A 20,156-nucleotide genomic window follows, 5' to 3' on the forward strand; every position below is an offset into this window, starting at 1 on the left:
CCAGACACCAACCACCAAAGAAATTCTCTGCGACAGCCATTTATGCATGTCTAACTGTAAAGGCATGTATGTAGTTGACATATTTTGGTCCTATGTGTTGTGGTTACATTTCTTATGATATATTTTGCATAAAAATTTTGACATTATATTTAAGAATTTTGATTTTTTCCTAATTCCCATAGCATAAAAATCTGACCTGATTGGGCAAAATGAATGGCATTTTTGGAATCAGCACGCAAAATACATAAAGAATCAGCTAAGAAACCCCGCACCTCATGAATTGTTTTTTCAAATGCAGCCCAGTGAATTATAGGGATGCCACGTGTTCTTCGCTGACACTGACGTTATCCCTGACCACATGGTAATACATGCCAAGTAGTGGGTAATGATTAAGACCCCTTCCCGTACTTTAATATGTTTTGCCGAAAATTTATTACCAAAATTGCTGACCATTGTTCTTTAATACAGGTAATGATGTCGGATACTTGTAAAAAAAAGAAAACAGAAAAAAAGAGTATTGAAGTTACTGAGAATCACGTCATTTAATAATGCGAGCAGCAACGTATGACCATCTAGTCAAGACATCAATATCATTTATTTGTGAGATGATGGTAATCTAAATATCCAACTTAATTAGAAAATAAAACATTTAGATTCAGTTAGTTTGGATTTTCTCAGAGGTGTAAAGTAACAATGTATTGATATTTTGTTACACATTTTAACTTTTACTCCATTACATTTTCTGCAAAACCTTCATCAATCCGCCGAATATCCACGCAAGGTGTGTGCACGTTGATTTTTGTTTATCTAGTAACCCAAGCCAAGCCAAAGACGCTGTTTCACCCGATATGGGGAGCTGCCTGATTACTGACAAGTATTATAGATGTTCATTTGAAAACGACGATTTCATTGGGTCGATGACGGCTCGATATTCACGAGAGAAGAGATTATTGAATGGTTATTTGGCATCGGCATATGATAGATGGAGATGCTAAAGTAATTTCCAAACAAACTGAATGTCTCCATTCGTCTGATACACCTTTGCTTTCCGCATGTGGAAGGGTGTTCGGTTGTATAAGATTAATTTTCAGCCATAAATGGGCAAGAATTTACTTCTTAAATTTCGAAAATCAGTTAATTTTGTTTAAGCAATGTAAAAATTATTGTTCTGGGAAATAATTTACGTGCATGGTTAAATATATTGCACATGGAACATACCTTACAGTTGTTGGCCAGGAGCATATTTTGGGTGTAATTGATACTTGTACTTTTTATACTTGAGTAAGGTAGGTACTGTACGGTGGCTGCTTTTTTATTTTAACTTAAGGAAAAGTACTTCTACTTCAACTTGAGTTAATGTATTTAAGAGTAACAGTATTTTAACTTAAGTAGCAAATTGCTGTAGTTTTTTATACAAAAATACGATTGTCTCAAAGATCGTAGAATGAGATGAACTGACTAGATGCTTGGGCTTTGCTCACATCTTGTGCATATTGGATTTGATTCTAAGTACGTTTAATATACTGTACGTGTTTTCTAGAATTCAATCCCATTTTCTGTAATAAGACATAACTCTTAACAATTTGTAATAAACAAATGGGAAAAAGGGTAAAAACAAAATACGCGGGACTTAAGTTTAGTATTACCAATTATAGGACTGTTGTACTCTCATAGACCTCACACAATGACCGACGGTGCAGGGACATTAGCAATTAACCACACACACACACACACACACACACACATCGTCACTACAAATATTTTCATTAATTTGTTCCACCAGATAAATGTCGAGTCTCGCTGCTGGGCTCACACAAGAAATCATTATGGCTACACCTGTACTGTCTAATGGTATCTGTAATTATATTTATTTATATGAGACAGAGTTTTTGTTCTTTCAGTTTTAGCTGTTTATGTCTAGCGTAGTGTTGAGTACGCACTTAAAGACCTCAGTTGTTAAAGTGTAGTTCTAATACATAACATTAACACATACGAGACAAGCCACTATATTCTTATCTCACACACGACACGACTAATGTTATCAGTTCTACAGCCTGACATCTCCTTCCCGCACTACTGACCAGTTGAGCAGCACTGGTAGGTTAGTCATGTACTGTAGTACCTCGTCAGCACACCCCTTCCTGTCTCTCTTCACGTTTGACACACTTCTCTGCTTCGCCTAAAACTACTGTAGATATTATGTCTGTATGTGGACAAACTTATGTTCACATTCGTCATTTGATAGATTGTGTAAAATATCTTAATCCTTTTTGGAATAATAATTGTCAATAGTCCTTGATTTAATACCTCATTTATATGAAGATATTTATAATGTATTAATAATTTTGGTCACGAACCAAAGAAAAATTACTGTACTTTATATTATATTATAAAAACATATTTTTTTACATCGCTGAGGTGATAATGTATTCTCTACCTGACAGAAACTGGAGAATCCTATGGATGAGGTAATACTTTATCAGTTATAGACCTTAGCAATATATTCTACTCTTATACCGCCTTTATCTCATTATGTGTATGTTCTGTGTAGATATTCGTGCGGTTAACATACACGTATATGCCACATTAAAGATTACGTTACCAGCCTTGATGCATTTACATTGTAAACCGAGATTACTGTTATTGTTTTACAAATATAACAAAATATAAACTATCCCAGTGACACTTTTAACGATAACTGATAAACGCACCCCCGCTCAAAACGGAGATTAATTTATGTGTACAAATATAGTTGAGTGATGTATTGCTGACAGACGATCTTAGACTTGCGGCTGTAACATGTATTACGTACTATAAAACTAATATTTGTTCTTTCATTTATCTCTTCACACAACGTCTAAAACATCCACTGAAAAATGTTAATGACCCTCATTGTTCTCTTTTCAAAACAATGCTCCCGGTACCTCAGTACTGGTAGTATAAAAGAAAAAGTTATACCTATGACAGTTCAGAGAAGTGTCTTTCCGAAATTTGTATAATTTATTTGTGTAGATATTAATTTAGAATATGAACCTGAAGCGCTAAGTTGCTGAAGTGCCTATAGATACAGCAAAATCTGTAATAACTGGCAATTTTAGATAGCAAAGTTTTTTTTTTAAGGATTGTTGTCTACCATAGAAACTTAATTATCTGTATTTTAAGATTTGTTGCCTCCAAAACTGAATGTCTGTCCATATTGCCTTCAAAGAAAACTATCTTTGGAAACCTCTGAAATCAACTGATTTTCCGTATTCACTTCCTGACTGTCTAAATTATTTTCAAAATTAGCAAACTGGAATCATGACCTCTAAGAGCATCTGTTATCGCAGTACAATCACTTGAGACAGAAACATGAGGGCGTTCTCACACAGTCGCCCAAAGGCGCAACAGAATTAACATACCCAATTTTGTCGATCAAGCAACATGATTTATGCAATCCTGGAAGAAAAAAATAGCAAAATATCTTTTATCACTTCTTAAAATTACTTAGGGAAAACTCTCAGTCTAAAAGGTATAATGAGAACCGTCTTTTTTGTATACAGTATATCTTTATTAACTTGTACAAATGTGTAAATATAATCATTTTTGCCACTCATTTTATGCTGCCAGTATCCATCATCCACACTACCTTGTCTTCTACTGTAAATAGAACATCTAAGGGTAGTCATTTGTTTGAGGGCAACCACGTCAGCATCTAGTTTACGGTGTTACGTTGACGTCACTGTGTTAGCCCCACATGACATCACTGTTCTCTTACCACAGCTGTCATGGTATCTGGCCTAGGTTGTTTTTCTTATAGAATGTAATTCAGTACAGTATTATAGAGTTAGAACCTTCAGCTGAGCATGAAACCTGACACTCTCCAGCCATCACTCATCACAGCTTCACCAAAGAGTATCGGCACTTGCTAGGCTGAGGACCGCCAGGGGTCGTATATACTGAAGGAATACATTATATATGACATGTATATACACAATATTCTGAATATCAATGCATGTTTGTTTTCTCGATTTTTATGGTGTTTTTTATTTTATTTATTTTTTCATTCCCGTAGTGTGAAGTTTTTATTACAGGACAGAGAGTAATTTTGTTCTCTCTTTGGAGGGAGGGCGAGCTGTGGTGTACATAGAGGCTGTTGCATGTTGATTTCCTCCTTCCAGTTGTCTGTTTCTCACCATGTATATACTTACTTTACCCTCCACTGTCTCGCCGCCCATCACACTTGATCCCATCGATTGTCTACCTATTCAACGGGGTAACAACGATGTCGACGACAACTCGATGTCACGACATCGCCTCTTCTTCTCCGTCGATGCTTCTACCTCCACCACGGTATACCATGACCATCTACTTGACCACAACAGAACCTTGGGTACCACGGACGCCAACAACTCCCGGAAAACCTTAAGATTCAGTTTCGGAATGTGGCCATGATGGTGCCAGACCGACAGATCATTATCAGGGTGAAGCTGGCCTCGTGTGGCTTCCTGGAGAACATCACACTGGCACGGAAGTTCTACACCCTCTATAAACTCTGCGAGGAACAGCTCACGAAGCAGGTGTGTAACTTATTGTTTTGATACACCTTGTAATATAACGGGTAGTGTGTTTTCTTCATAACTCTTCATCTTCTGTTGTAACTTACAGATGCTTGTATTAATCTTGGGATTATAATTTATCTCTCGGTCTTCAACAAAAGTTTCGGTGATCTCTTATATGTGTTCTCTGTTCCTAAACATAACCGCTTTCTTCATTTTATTATTTCTGACTGTGTGCTGTGCTCTTGTGTAATCATCTGCAACAGAATACCCACTTAAGATTTTTTTAAGTTCTCCACGGTGTAAAATTCATTTACTGTGATGCTAATGGGCCTGACCGTCACCACCGATGTTCTGTTGACACTTTGTGCCAGCAATGGCGACTCGAGTCTGCGATCAGGTATTGAGTCCCAGCTTCGAGTACTTTATTGAGGTCCTTCTTCTGCTCTACAGGAATCTTGAAAGTATTGAATATGTTATGTGCCTTGGATCCTATCAGTATCAGAAACACCGATTGATTCATATATTTCTGGCTTCTCGCTCATCTCCGTCGCCCCTGCGTAACATACCCACCATCTTCTCCACTCCCTCCTTAACTCGGCTACATTCCCATTGTGAATGTCAAAACAGGCTGGGAGTTGTAAAACGTGTGACGCCTCTGTGGGAAGTTTTCTAAGCGAATTGTAGAAATAGGAGTCTGTTCACCGTTACTACCATGTGATATAGGAGTCTGTTCACCGTTATTACCATGTGATGTTAGATCAAGAAGAGTCCATATAAATATCAACACTCTATAATGATATTAGTGGATTCTCAGTACACACACACAGAGAGAGAGAGAGAGAGAGAGAGAGAGAGAGAGAGAGAGAGAGAGAGAGAGAGACGGTGGCTATGTTATGATTGCCCTGATTGAACTGTTCGGCCTCGTCAACACCTCGTGAAACAACTCAAACCACCATCATTATCTGAACAACTCGTTACAAACTATTTCCTCTTCTTTCACTGGATGTTTACACAGGTTTTGCCGCCATTACACTTCAGGTCTAACACTACAAGGTGTTGTAGTGATAATAAACGTGTATTCTCAGGTACACTACCAGAGGTGTTGTAGACTTAGCATAAGTAATCTAGAATTATAAAATGTGTTGAATAATTAACACCTTATGTGTATATCTCCCCAGGTGCACTACGACTTCGGGCTACGTAACATCCTGTCGGTGCTGAGGACACTAGGGGCGTCCAAGAGGGCCAACGCCAAGGATTCAGAAGCCACCATCGTCATGAGGGTCCTAAGGGACATGAATCTCTCCAAGCTCGTCGGTCAGTCACTACCGCGATCTTGACTTATTCTTGTTGTATTCTCTGCTAGTGGCACATATAATAAATCAAAATGTGAAAGTCGCTGAATCTTATATACAGTTATACATGACAAGTACTCTACAAGTGTCCTTATCCTGTTTATATCTACAGGAATCTTGCCAAAGTTCCTCGGCTGTGTAGAAGCTTTCCACTATTAGGAAACTCTGTTTAGAAAATTTGTTGACACGTTCTTATATTATTTTCATGCCTCTAACGTCCATTAAGTAACCAGTTGTTGGATCAGAAATGAGTATAAATATTGTAGTTACTGCAGTATGTTTTAAAATACTAAATGCTACGTAGATTTACATTTAAGCACCAAATGAATTACTGTTAACTAGATTGTAAATTCTTTCTAAACACATCCTAAGTATATTCCATTTCTAGCGTTTATTATTAGTATTATAGTAGTTTGATGATTCTTATCCTTAATGAGAGGTAACAGAAAGAAGGCATTAAATAATTAATGATCAGAATTACACAGAGTAGTGTGGAACAGTTTCAGGACAAATATTTAAACCCTTAATGGACAAAAACGCATGAGAAATGCTCACCCCGGACTCCACCCCCTACCAGTAAGGGGTAACCTGTGGTTGAGAGGCCCTCGAGAAGTCTGTTGATCGTTGACCTTGAGTACATAAATATTATGTAAACAGGGTGCACTTAGCATGAGCACTACTAAGGTAACAGTGCTACTTGCACCAGAATGAGGAGCTCATCTGAAAACAGTTCCCTCGTCATCTCACATCCCTTAGTGACACATAAACATTAGAAAACAATAGTATCAAATTATTAAGGAATATTAACTACACCCAACAAGATAATATCAGTCACTAATATCACGTCAGTGGTGCCACGTGATGGTCTAAAGCCACATTGAGATTCTGGCAGGAAGATTTCCGCCTCAGGAAGAAGTCTGTTTAGGAGTTACTCGGGTGATAATCTTGCCAGTTACGGACAGCAGCAAGATCCCGCGGTAGTTGCCACTGTCTGGTTGGTCTCCCTTGTTCTTATAAATATAAGAGCTTGGGGGATTTCCTCTTGTTCCCACATTTTCTCCAGGATAGAGTGGAGACGGCTGGTAAGCAGAGGTCCTCTTACTCTATACACCTTGTCTGGGATTCCATCAGGCCCTGAGGCTTTGTTATTTTGCATATGTTTGATGGCAGTAGCTACCTCATCCAGAGATGGAGGTTAGTTGAGATGGGTCAGCTCTGGATGCTGATGGATCTACTGGGTAGTCATGACATCCACATCGGTGTTTTGGTTGAGCAGCGAATGGTAGTGCACTTTCCAGCACTGAATGATGCCTTCTTCGTCTTTCATTAGGGAGTTACCATCGGATGAGCGGAGGTGCTTTATTTTTAATCCAGTCATTCTTTAGTTTGTGAAGTTCACGCTGGGCCGCCGTTTTCTTCTTGCGGAAGATATCGCTTTGGTCCGAGACTGAGGTGTTGTTCTGCCAATCAGTTAAAGCAGTATATTTATCATCGACAGTGAGTGGACTAGTTTATGGGCTGAATAGAAAATTCGGGCACATTTCATGCACACGGAAAATCTCCCAGCCAATGAACTACTAAGGAAATGCCGATACTCATAACAAATACATCACCGCCCATCTCCGTTAAAGTTGTAATTTTTCACAATAAACTAGCCTCGGTACATCACCAATGCAGAGAGCTTATTTTTATTTTGTTTACCGACGGCAGACGAGGACGAACCATTGTTTATGTCGCTGATCGACGATTTGTTCCCGAATATGACGCAGGAGAAGGGCTATCACAACCAACTCACCTTAAGCATTGCTGAAATTGTGGCAGAGTTGGGCCTCATTAACCACCCACCCTGGACGCTCAAGCTCACGCAGGTCGGTAAATCCTATCATGTAGAGTTCTCATTAACCCTTTAGAATAATGATTTAGTTATAACTTTTAAAATGTAATTACACTATGATCATAGAAGGGTTTAATTACGGTATTCGATGGGATAATTGAATATGAATTGTTTACCTGTTTGAATAGCGATATATATACTGTACAGTAAATAGGGCGTGGGTTCCAATTTACTGGCTAATGTATGCTACAAATAGTATGTAATAATATCACTATCGACATTTTGTAACACCCAGCTGGTTTAAGACTGGTGATGGACTGACTTAGTTAATGTAATAGACACGAGTATTTTAATATGCCAGCAAGAGACTTGTTTTAATGTTCCATTGTTATAGCAAGGCATATGTTATATTGTCTCTTATAATACAAGATACTTATATGAGATTGTTTCTCGTATAATGATGAGTGGAACAATATGGTGTTCATTATATTGCCGCAAAATATAGTATTTACTGTACAGGGGGTAGTGTTGAACAATGTGGCATGATGTTCACATAAGTGTTATGTTCTTTAGCTGTATGAAACCCAACGGGTGCGACATGGCATGATGACTCTGGGTCCGAGCGGCGCAGGGAAGACTTCCTGCATCCACGTCCTCATGAGAGCCCTCACCAAGATGGGTCAACCCCACAGGTCAGTCTGCCTTAGTCCGGTCAGCTCAACAAAAACAGACTATTTGACTCACTGGTCCCTTAACCCCAGCCCCAGGTAATTTTGCCTTAGTCAAAGTTTAACTTTATAAGTCAATGCCTTACACACTTTGGTCTCCACCCACAGATCAGTGTAACCTAGTCTATGGCCTTATGGCAATAAACGTGTATAAACAGCTCTCGTTTCACACATTGCCTCCAACAAACGCTGTCACACAAGTGGGCGTTCATGTCTGACAAATCTAGTAACAGTCTTTTCAGCTGTTTTCGAATCAGTTGATGACAGGCACAATTATGATGTGGCGTACGCCGACTTTAGCAAAGCCTTCGACAGAGTCCCCCACGAAGGACTAATACGAAAAGTGGAGGCTCATGGTATTGGAGGAGATATTCTAAAATGGATTAGGGCGTGTTTACAGGACAGGAAACAGCAAGTAAGCATTAACGCACTAAATCCGAATGGGGGTAAAGTCACTAGTGGGGGCTCATTACTTGGACCATTACTGTTCATCATATACATAATTTATGTATATATATGTATAGACAGTAACATAAGAAAATTTCCTGACGACACGAAAATAGGGAGTGTAATTAAATCTGACGAGGACTCGGCAAAACTACAGGAAGATCAATTTTTTTTTTCGCATGGGCTGAAAAATGGCAGATGAAATTTAATGTAGAAAATGTAAAGTACTTAGCCAAGGTGATGTAAACAGAAAAAAAACAGATATCAGATAAATAACGTTGATGGAGAAATCCGACTGTGAGAAAGATTTAGGGGTAATGATAAATAGGGATCTTAAACCAAGACAACAATACGTATTTGCTCGAAACAAGGCTAACAAAGTACCTGGGTTCATGCAAAGGCGTGTTAGTCACAAGACCAGTGAGGTTATCCTAAAACTATATCCTGCGTTTGTGAGACCTCACTTGGATTACGCAATTCAGTTTCGGTCACCGCACTACAGAATGGATATAGAATCCCTAGAAAACATTCAGAGGAGAATGACAAGACTAATCCCGGGCATTAGGAACCTTGAGTACAGAGACGTATTAACGCAACGAATTTGCTCTCCCTCAAGAGACTTAGAGTGAGGGGCGATATGATAGAGGTGTATAAATGGAAGCTAGGGCTAAACAAAGATAATATAACAAAGGTACGTAAACTATCCAACCAGGAGCGAACTCGAAGCTATGTTTTAAATTAAACCAATTTAGACTTAAGCGCGAGATGGGTAAACATTGGTATGGAAATAGAGTAATGGATGAGTGGAACAAGTTACCAAACATCATAATTAACTCGAATACGCTAGATAGCTTCAAACTTAGACTGGACGGATATATGAGCGATAGGGGTTGGGTGTAAACGGGACTGCCCAGTATGGACCGATAGGCCCGCTGCAGTTTCCTCTATTCTTATTTTCTAATGTTGGTTATTAATACATGTATATAACAAACACCAAAAATATTCAATACTTTAAATTAAAGTAATGAAACAAAGTATGTGTTAAAATCAATCATTTATTGATGAATCCAGGAAAATTGTCACAGAAAAAAATAAAGAACCTAACCTAACCTAACCTATTTTATACTTTAATTGTTAATGGTAATTAAATAAAATGTGACTTTTTTTCCTAGCAAAAATTTTGACTTGTAATGTTTTTCCTGTTACTTTATTTCCGTTCCCCTTATGAACAGTGCATGACAGGTTAGGTTAGGTTAGGTAAGGTAAGGTTAGGTACTTTGACTTTTTTCTTTAAACTTTTTTCCTGGATTCAAAATAACTTAGGTTGTCCATCACTGAGATAGACAATGCAAGTAAAACAATGTACAAGACAGTGCAGATAAATTATACATATCATTATATATATAATTTATACATTGCAGATATACAAAGAATGTACACTAATTGTTCAGGTATAAGACACACAGATTAAAAAGTAGGCTCAATCGACCAAGGTAGCCCACTGAAGCCATCATACGTTTATTTCCATTAGTATTGGAAGGCTCTTTATATTATACACCCACTATACATACTCGACTCTAGCAAAAACATATCGATAGTTATAACCTTATCCATATCCACGGTGTTTACATGCTATTGTTGTTGGTCAGGGAGCTGAGGATGAACCCGAAGGCCATCACGTCGGCTCAGATGTTCGGGCGGCTTGACGTGGCCACCAACGACTGGACGGATGGCATCTTCTCCACACTCTGGAGGAAGACTCTCAAGGCCAAGAAAGGTGAGACTGATCGACCGAGATAGGAAGGGTTAGCGAGAGAGACGAAAAGAGAATGATTGAGGGAAAATCAATTTTAATGACAGAAATGTACGGAAAGGAAGAAAATTATCAAAAGAGAGAGAGAGAATATGTGAACGAAGTGAAAATTTACTGGTGTAAATGTACAGAAAAGAAAGAGGAAGAAAGAAAGAAGACTAAAAATAATGTTTAGGGAAGGGAAAAGAGAAAGCAAAAAAGAACAAAATCATAAAGATAATTCATGATCTCACCTTGTATAAACAAAAATTGTATTGTGAGACCTTGCGAACCCCTCTTTAGAAACCATAGAAATAACTGCTATGAGTGTTTACTTCTAGGTGAACACATCTGGCTGGTGCTGGACGGGCCCGTCGATGCTATATGGATCGAGAACCTTAACTCGGTGCTGGACGACAACAGGACCTTAACCCTAGCAAATGGAGACAGGATACCCATGTCGCCCGCGTGTAAAGTGATCTTCGAGCCCGCCAACATTGACAACGCCTCTCCAGCCACAGTCTCTAGGAATGGCATGGTAGGTGATTTATGTTTTATGGTGGGCATGATAGTGTTTGACAGTGGGCATGGTGGTGTTTGATGATGGGCATGGTTGTGTTTCATGGTGGTCATGGTGTTCGTTCCTGGTTGGATAATTTAAGTACCTTTGTTATATCACTGACTTCCATTTATGCACCTCAATCATATCACTCCTCACTCTACATCTCTCGAAGGAGTGGGAATTCAGATGCTTTAACCTGTCTCAATACCCAGGGTTCCTAATGCCCGGGATTAGTCTTGTCATCCTCCTCTGTATGCTTTCTAGGGATTCTATATCCATTCTGTTGTTCGGTGACCAAAACTGAAGTGCATACTTAATCCAAGTGAGGTCTCACAAGGTTACAAATTATTCCATACCGTTAAGCAGATTAGAAAAGGGGGCGCGGGGTAGCAATTTTTGTCAGGGATAATCTGAAGTGTGAAATAAATGAGAAAATAAAAACTGAACTGAATACAGAAACAATTTGGATAAAATTAACGATGTTGGGGAAAAATTAATCATAGGAGTAATATATTGTCCTCCTAGTCTTGAAAGAGCTAATGAGCAACTTATTTGGGATGAAATGCGCAGGGCATCCAGTCATAGCAAAGTCTGTATAGTAGGCGACCTTAACTTAACATAAGTAAACTGACCGACCTTACGGGTACTCAGAATCAGAGAATTTTCTTGAAACAGTTCAGGTCTGTTTCCTAAGAAAACATATAGCTGAACCCACCCAGGGTAATATTATTCTCGATTTAGTTGTCAAACAGAGAAAATCTCATTAGTAATGTCGAGGTAGGAAATGATCTAGCTAATAGCGATCACAAGGAAGTGAGATTCAAAGTAGAATTTAATGTCAGTCTCAAGGAAAATTCCATTAAAGTCCCCGATTTCAGAAGGGCAAACTTTGATAGTTTGAAACGGCAGCTGCGAGCAGGGTATCATGTTTGGGGGTGACTTACATGACCTCACACAATGTACCCACAGAGGGCGACCTCACTTCATCTAGTGGCCTGACAACGATAACCTCGCAAAATATGACGATTGAGGATGACCTGATCACAAGATCCTAGGTTGACAAGTTCCACAAAAATTTAGATAATGAGTTACTTAATGCACAAAGGCAGAATATACCATACAGAACACTCATATCAAATAACAATGACCCCAAATAATTATTTAAAGAATATTATTGGACAAATGAAGGTTACAGGCAGGAGAATAAATCGTGGTGATGTTTACCTCCGAGATTATTATAAAGTATTGGCCGGTAGGGTTAAGACCGAGATAAGAAAAACAAAGAGAAATAATGAACTGAAAGTAGCAAGAGAGGCAAAGTCAAATCCCAAGAGATTCTTTCAAATGAATCAAACTAAAACTCGAAATAAGATTGGACCAATATAGTCGGATACTGGCGAGCTAACGGATATCAACGGAAAATGAGCAATAATCAGAATAAATATTTTTCAACAGTTTTCACCACCGAAAATTTAAACATGATACCCGAGGCACTGACTATATACAGAGATAGTGAAGTAAATAGATTAAGCGAGATAGTAGTGACTAGTAATGATGTTAGTATGCAAATAGACAAGCTAAAGCCTAATAAGTCACCAGGTCCCGATGATATATTTGCCACCACGGGTGTAGTGCCAGAATCCTGGAGGATAGCGAATGTGATACCGATTTTCAAGAAGGGAGATAGATCACTATCCTCTAATTACCATCCAATCAGTTTAACATCAATTGTAGGCGAATTGCTGGAAGCAATAATTTCAAACTCTTTTCGAAATCTCCTGAGAAGTACAAGTGGGCGTTCATTTCTAACTAATCTATTAACATTCTTTTCCGCTGTTTTTGAATGAGTTGAGGATGGGCACGATTATGACGTGGTAATATCTTGACTTTAGCAAAGTCTTCGACAATGTCCCCCACGAAGGACTAATACGTAAAGTGGAGGCTCATGGAACTGGAGGAGATATTCTAAAATGGATTAGGGCGTGGTTAGAGGACAGGAAACAGCGAGTAAGAATTAACAGCACGAAATCCGATTGGGGTAACGTCACTAGTGGAGTACCCCAAGTCTCAGTATTTCGACCATTACTATTTATTATATACATAAACGACATAGCAATAGGCGTAGACAGCAATATAAATAAATTTGCTGATGACACTAAAATAGGGGGTGTAATTAATTCTGACAAGGACTCAGCAAAACTACAGGAAGATCTATAAAAAAAATAGAATGGTCTCAAGAATGGCAGATGGAATTTAAAATGGACAAATGTAAAGTACTTAGACTAGGAGATGTAAACAAAGAAACCAGATATCAGATGCACAACGTTATTATAGAGAAATCCAACTGTGAGAAAGATTTAGGAGTAATGATAAGTAGGAATCTTAAACCAAGTCAACAATGTGTATTTGTTCGAAAGAAAGCTAACAAAGTACTTGGGTTCATACAAAGGAGTGTTAGTTATAAGACTAGCGACGTTATCCTAAAACTATAGCTTGCGCTTATGAGGCCTCACTTGGATTACGTAGTTCAGTTCTGGCCATCGTTTTACAGAATTGATATAGAATCCCTAGAAAGAATTCGTAGGAGAATGACAAGACTAATCCCGGGCATTATAAACCTTGAGCACAGAAGCAGGTTAAAGCTTCTTAATTTGCACTCCCTCGAGAGACGTAAAGTGAAGGGCGATATGATAGAGGTGTATAAATGGAAGTCAGGGTTGAACAAATGTGATATAACAAAGTACTCAAACTATCCAACCAGGAGCGAACTCGTAGTAATGGTTTTAAATTAGACAAATTTAGATTTAGGCGCTAGATTGGTTAGTGGGGAATAGTGGATAGTAAGTCATGATTAATTGTGACGGAAGATGAGCAGGTAGTGATTCATGGTAGATCCCGGTGTTTACTATGAGGGTATTATGTTAACAACCAGGTGCCTCACAGGTGTATATGAGCTCCTCTGGGTTGGACTGGCAACCGCTGCTCAAGGCCTGGCTCAGAACTCGGCCACACCATGAGCAGTCCATCCTTACTGAGCTGTTCTCTGGGTGCTTCCTGGACCTGTTCACCTGGACCAGACAGAACCTGCAGCTGTGCGTGCCCGTCCTGCAGGTGAACATCATTACCCAGGTCAGTCACTTGGTCATGTTCCCTCCTATTCACAATCATCTTTCTATTGACTTCGATGATACACTTGTATTATAATGATGACTTTGTATTTTTGATTACAGGTATTTGTTTTACTGAAGATATTGAGGTGATTTATTCATGTATTTGGTTTACGCACGTCTACCACAGTATATATATATATATATATATATATATATATATATATATATATACTGTATACACTAGCAGAATCGCCGCCCTCCGAGCGGCTCATCCGCTAGGTAGTGACAGTGGTAGTGGTGGTGATGGTGATAGCGGCGTGTTTGTGGTGATAGTGGCGGTGGTAGAGACTGGTTGATAGTAGTGGTAATGATGGTGGTGGTGATGGTGATGGTGATGGTGGTAGTAGTGATGGTAGTGATGGCGGTGCTATGAGTAGTGATGATGGATGGTGTTATATGTAGTGATGATGGATGGTGTTATATGTAGTGATGATGTGTGGTGTTATATGTAGTGATGATTAGACAATAAAATAATAACAGTTTAATGCTAAAAAAATATACTTTGCTGTATTGTTGTAATGAAAAACATGGTGGAACTTACATACACCGTTAATGAACTATTGATGGAAGAAGAAGTTTTGGAGACTGAACAGTGAGACAATGTGGAGCCTCCTGGAGGGTGGCGTCCTACCGTGGCCTAGAGGATGAGCCGCTCGGAGGGCGGCGATTCTGCTAGTATATATACTATATATATATATATATATATATATATATATATATATATATATATATATATATATATATATATATATATATATATATATATATATATATATATATATATATATATATATATATATACACACATACGTGTATGTGTGTAGAGAAATATTTATTATTTTTTTATTACCGTCGAGTGTTTGTGGTAAGTGTGTAATATTGACAGAGGCAGGAGGAGACTTTTAAATTTATAAAATTTGGGGAATATATCTAGGTAATCCCACCATGACTCTGCACGTGTTATTGTCTCTGTTGCAGTGAGAAACTTTGTACCTAATCCCTACTGAACTCGGTCTAGGATGTATATGTTGATTAATGAATAGTCTTTTTTTCTAATGACGTGTCATTTACCAGAAACACCAACACTTTTCGTATCGCAGAAATATGTACGAAACTATAAACTCAACTGCATAAAGAATTTAGACAAAAAATAACCATGAAAGAATCATATTTTCTCAACACTAGGTTCACAGGGTGTCAGAAACAAATGTTTTTTGTCCTGGTATGTTAATGATGTTTTTATTTTCTCATTACTCCCGTTAGATCTCACATTTCTACACTGGAAAATTTTGTGTTTTGATATCTTACATAGCTTATTTATTATCATTAACGCCCATATTAATGGTTTCAAGGTAGAGAGGATCTTACATTTGCCGTGATCTTCAACACTTAGTGAAGGTGTTGTTCAATAGAAGGAGGTACGGCAATATATTTTTCAGACTACTGTTAAATTTTCCCCCTTTATTTATAGCAAAACCTAATATTGGGTGGCACTTAGTGTCTGAACTTGAAAATATTTCTGATTTGAAGTTATTTCAAGGATGAATGTGAGTCGGAGTGTGGAGAGAACAATTGATCCAGAAGTTGAGGCGAAATTCAGTGTTGTGGTATTGAAAAAATGGAATCTTCAGACGTCATCAATTACCTATAACAACCTTTGATTCTTTTTCCATTAAACAATTTTATTTCAAGACCAATGATCCGAGTGATATCTGAAGATCAGTTTGTCTTACGAATAAAAGAACAAGAAACTTGGACAGTGGTTTTAACTCTACTGCCGAATCTTCCTCTGATCAAATCGTAAAGTTATTATATTAATCAAGACAAAAATATCTCATCTCTCAACAGTGTCTGGTGCTCTGAAGAACTTAGTTTTCAGAAATACCGGTCACATTCGCGGGCAGACTTTGCTGGTGTGATGTAAGCTTCTCAGGCTGTGTAGGACATATTTGTCTACTTTCTAACTTTACGACTTCTTGCTGTATTAACAAGAATCTAGGTGTTTACTCGAGATGAAACAATTAATAACAAAGCCATCGTGGCACTCGGTCTAACGCTAAAGCCCTTCAGTGCCAGCGTTGAGCTCCAGCACACCATCCTGCGTTAATTTTTGTACATACTGCTAATGATCATTTACTCTCTTGACAGGCTTCCTCTCTGATAGTCCAGTTTCAGCTCCTGCAGACACTCACTGTAGTTTCTAGTAGAGTTTTTTTCAGATTATTACAACATGGTACAGTGCCCATTTGACCACGACGTTTATCAGACTGCAGTATACTTACCGTAGTCCCCAACTCTCTGACTGACTGCTTTTTGTTCAGCGAAATAGTGATTTTTGTTTTATTATTATCAATAGTGTTCACATAGCGCGTGTAGTAGTTTGACATGTTGCTGAAGTGTTTGTGCTTATATGTACACGAAAACACGACTACATACAGACATACTTTAATAAATAAAGCTATGTACATTTGCGCACACACACTGCACATGACTATACAAAGGGCAAAACAATTTCTCGGACAGCTGGGTACGATAGATTTCAGAATAAGTACTATGCTTTGTCATTTCAGAATGGTTGGTATGCCTGGTTGCGAAGTGACTCAATATTTCGCAATAATAATTATACGATGCTCGTCTTAATAGTATTTAAAGGAAAAAATATTTTAATTTGCAGTAAAACTTCCTCGGACAGCATTCAGATCTATCGGTCGTTTTGTCATACTGTATGACTCTTAAAGCGTTCAAGAACTTTCTTTTGCCGACTGTACACATGCATGCCAACATAAGCTCACAAATTGATTCATAAACACAATAAACATACACATACATGTACAGTCAACCAAAAATAATTGCGCCACTTTCCGTACTTTTCATTCTGGAACACAGGATGAAATGTTCAGATAACCCAGGAATGCCAACTCAAACACATACCATGAGTGCCTAAAGTATTGGCTCATCCCCAGTTCCAACGGACCTCAGGGGCGTGATAATTTGTTTGTTGATTGTAAATGTGCATACACGAAGAAGCATACACATAGACAAGTATCGTCACCAGCAGAAGTTCGTCCCAAGCCAACCAGCATAATATGAGGCAGGTAGGTGATCTGGTTCCACTGTATGGGGAAGATTTGACATATATGCTTTTAATGGCTAATTATTTAAAAATTATGATTGGTGATTGACTAAGAGTACCTTTCTTGTATACACTTCAATGTGTAAAATGTGGGAAAATAATGTTATCGAGAAAGATGACATGGTTGCAGGATGATTCATAACTGAGGATCCAGACGAATATGATTGTTCTTACTTCTGTTGCCAACAAGTATTTTTCAAACTTAATGACACATTTATTTATAAAGTATTTTCAGCACTACTGTACATCTGAAATTGCAAGAAAGTTTTTGCATAATATGTCATTTACGCACAAAACGAAAATATATATTGACAGTGCATGTTTCTATGATGGAAGCTATTTACCGCAACTTACGGTACTACCAAATAACTAAAACCAAATTCATTACCATAGAATTCAACGTAATTATTTCTCTGAATACAAACCATTAAATACAAATACAAACTATAACTATCACTATTATCCGTATAGGAACTAAAATGACTTTACTGGATAGAAAGTGAACTCCTTCAGTAATGGACGAGTTGTCGGTCGGAATTTTTTTCGTATGATGGTAGGCCAATGGGTAAAGAAAATGCTTAAATTCACTACGGTAATGATATTTTTTAATAAATTAGGCCAAAAAGTGTAAAAAAAAAATAAACAAATAAGGGTTCAAGTAGCTAAAAAGTCACGTGACTGCGACATGCTCTGTGATTGGTGGTTTCGTCACAGGTTAGCTCGAGCCGCCAAGCAGGAGCCTGGAGGCAACCAGCTGTGTTATGTGTTGTTACCAGCAGAAGTACAGGACTTGTGGCCTTCTACAATGCTGATATACACAGGCATACCTTATTTTTAGGTTAAAATAAATTACTGCTCAAGTATCATCGTGGGTATTTACTGGCTGGGTGCCAAAATGATGCAAAAGACCGATAACTCCAACATGGAAGTTTTCATGGCTGTTCTCTATTTCATGTCTGGATGGGCTAGAGATGGTCAGATGACAGATGTAATTTAACGTGCTTCATAGCTGGATGGCGGAGTTCTTGATAATACTGTACTGTCATAAAGACGTCTACTTTTGGTAAATTTCTTTCATCTGCCTTGATGAACCCTGGAAGTAGATGTCCAACCTTCTCGGCTGATCGGCTCTGTAAATAAATATTATTGGATAATTAATTATGCTTTACTGTGCAACACAGTGATGCTATATTGAATATATAAATATTACTAAGCACATTAACTAATTTAATGGATATTAGCTGCTCCTACTACAAATTTCATAGTATAAACATTCCAAACAATATTGGTATTATCTTGGTTTTGGTCATCTGGGAACCTTACGATAAGACACATTATCTCTACGGGATTTCTGTCGCAAAACATCTTTCAATCGCATCAGAAAATACAGGTCATATGTTAGGTTAGGCGAAGAAAATGTGAATGAAGGCAGAGAATGAAAAGAGGGAAGACAAGCGTGATAACTGAGACACACGCTGTCAATCTATATTATCGTTTTGTGTATAAGTGACATGTTATGCGGATGCTTTCTTTCGGCTTCAGATTTAAAGTAGTAATGAAAATTTTTTATAATGAATATGTCATTAATCTTGAAAAATATTCGTTGGGATCTAGCAGTATAAACAAACAATCAACATTATTTTCCCATATTGCACATCGAGTATTATACAACAAATGTATTCTTAGGTAATCTCCAATCAATGACTAGAGGCATTTGAAGTGTATATGTCAACCTTTCTCCATACTGTTACCCAGTGTCGGATTTAGGTATAAGCTAGATAAGCTATAGCTTAGGGCAGTGTTTTTCAAACTTTTTTTACTGCGACCCACAGCCAGAACAACAATTTGAATTGCGACCCATTAAACCTAAGTGTAATGATATGAAATGAGTAAATCAAAGACAAACACTGTTCACACTTTTCTTTTATTTAGCATCGACAAAACGGATGACATGAGAGGTAAAGAAAGAATCAGGAAATGCTCTCCTTGCAGTCGCTTCCTAGACTGTGGAGTGTACATTACAATAACCAAGCCTAAATTATGGTGCATTTATTTTTATTTTCTTATTTATTTTCGCGACCCATTTTATTTTTTTTTCTTATTTATTTTCGCGACCCATTTTTATTTTGCGACCCAATTTATAAATTTCGCGACCCACTGAAGGGTCGGGACCCATAGTTTGAAAACCCCTGGCTTAGGGTCTCCCAGGTCAGAGGGGCCTCTCCGAGGCAGTAAGGCAGTTAAAGAAAGTCTACCCTAATGATGTTGATGACAACCGTGTTGGTGAACTGAAGCACTTTCATTCTTATGTGAAGCAGAATTGCCCAAATGAAATTAACGCAAACCACCAAGACCTCTACCAAGTCATAATCAAAGATAAAATTCAGATTGCATTCCAAAATGTTGAATCAATATTAAAGACTTCAAGGGAAACAGCATTCTCAAGACTGAAAACCATTAGGAATGAACTGCGATCCACTATGTTGCAAGGAACACTGACAGCATTAGGTATTTATTATGTGCATTGAAAATGATAACCTTCGCAGTTTATCATTTGATGACATCATAAATGATTTTGCTGTCCATAAATAACG

The 20,156-nt window shown here is 38.0% G+C and overlaps 1 protein-coding gene across 1 annotated transcript in view; it reads left to right on the forward strand.

Moving 5' to 3' along the window:
• The window catches only part of LOC121877743 (dynein axonemal heavy chain 5-like), a 118,351-nt gene that overhangs the window by 55,077 nt on the left and 43,118 nt on the right, over positions 1 to 20,156 (forward strand). The window contains exons 27-33 of the mRNA XM_042383599.1: positions 4,365 to 4,559; positions 5,720 to 5,858; positions 7,607 to 7,764; positions 8,304 to 8,422; positions 10,555 to 10,682; positions 11,039 to 11,235; positions 14,203 to 14,388. Coding sequence (XP_042239533.1) covers positions 4,365 to 4,559; positions 5,720 to 5,858; positions 7,607 to 7,764; positions 8,304 to 8,422; positions 10,555 to 10,682; positions 11,039 to 11,235; positions 14,203 to 14,388 — 1,122 coding nt within the window. The remainder of the gene's footprint in view (positions 1 to 4,364; positions 4,560 to 5,719; positions 5,859 to 7,606; positions 7,765 to 8,303; positions 8,423 to 10,554; positions 10,683 to 11,038; positions 11,236 to 14,202; positions 14,389 to 20,156) is intronic.

This window comes from Homarus americanus, unplaced genomic scaffold (genome assembly GCF_018991925.1).
Source record: "Homarus americanus isolate GMGI-L3 unplaced genomic scaffold, GMGI_Hamer_2.0 scaffold24523, whole genome shotgun sequence".
Taxonomy (NCBI): domain Eukaryota; kingdom Metazoa; phylum Arthropoda; class Malacostraca; order Decapoda; family Nephropidae; genus Homarus; species Homarus americanus.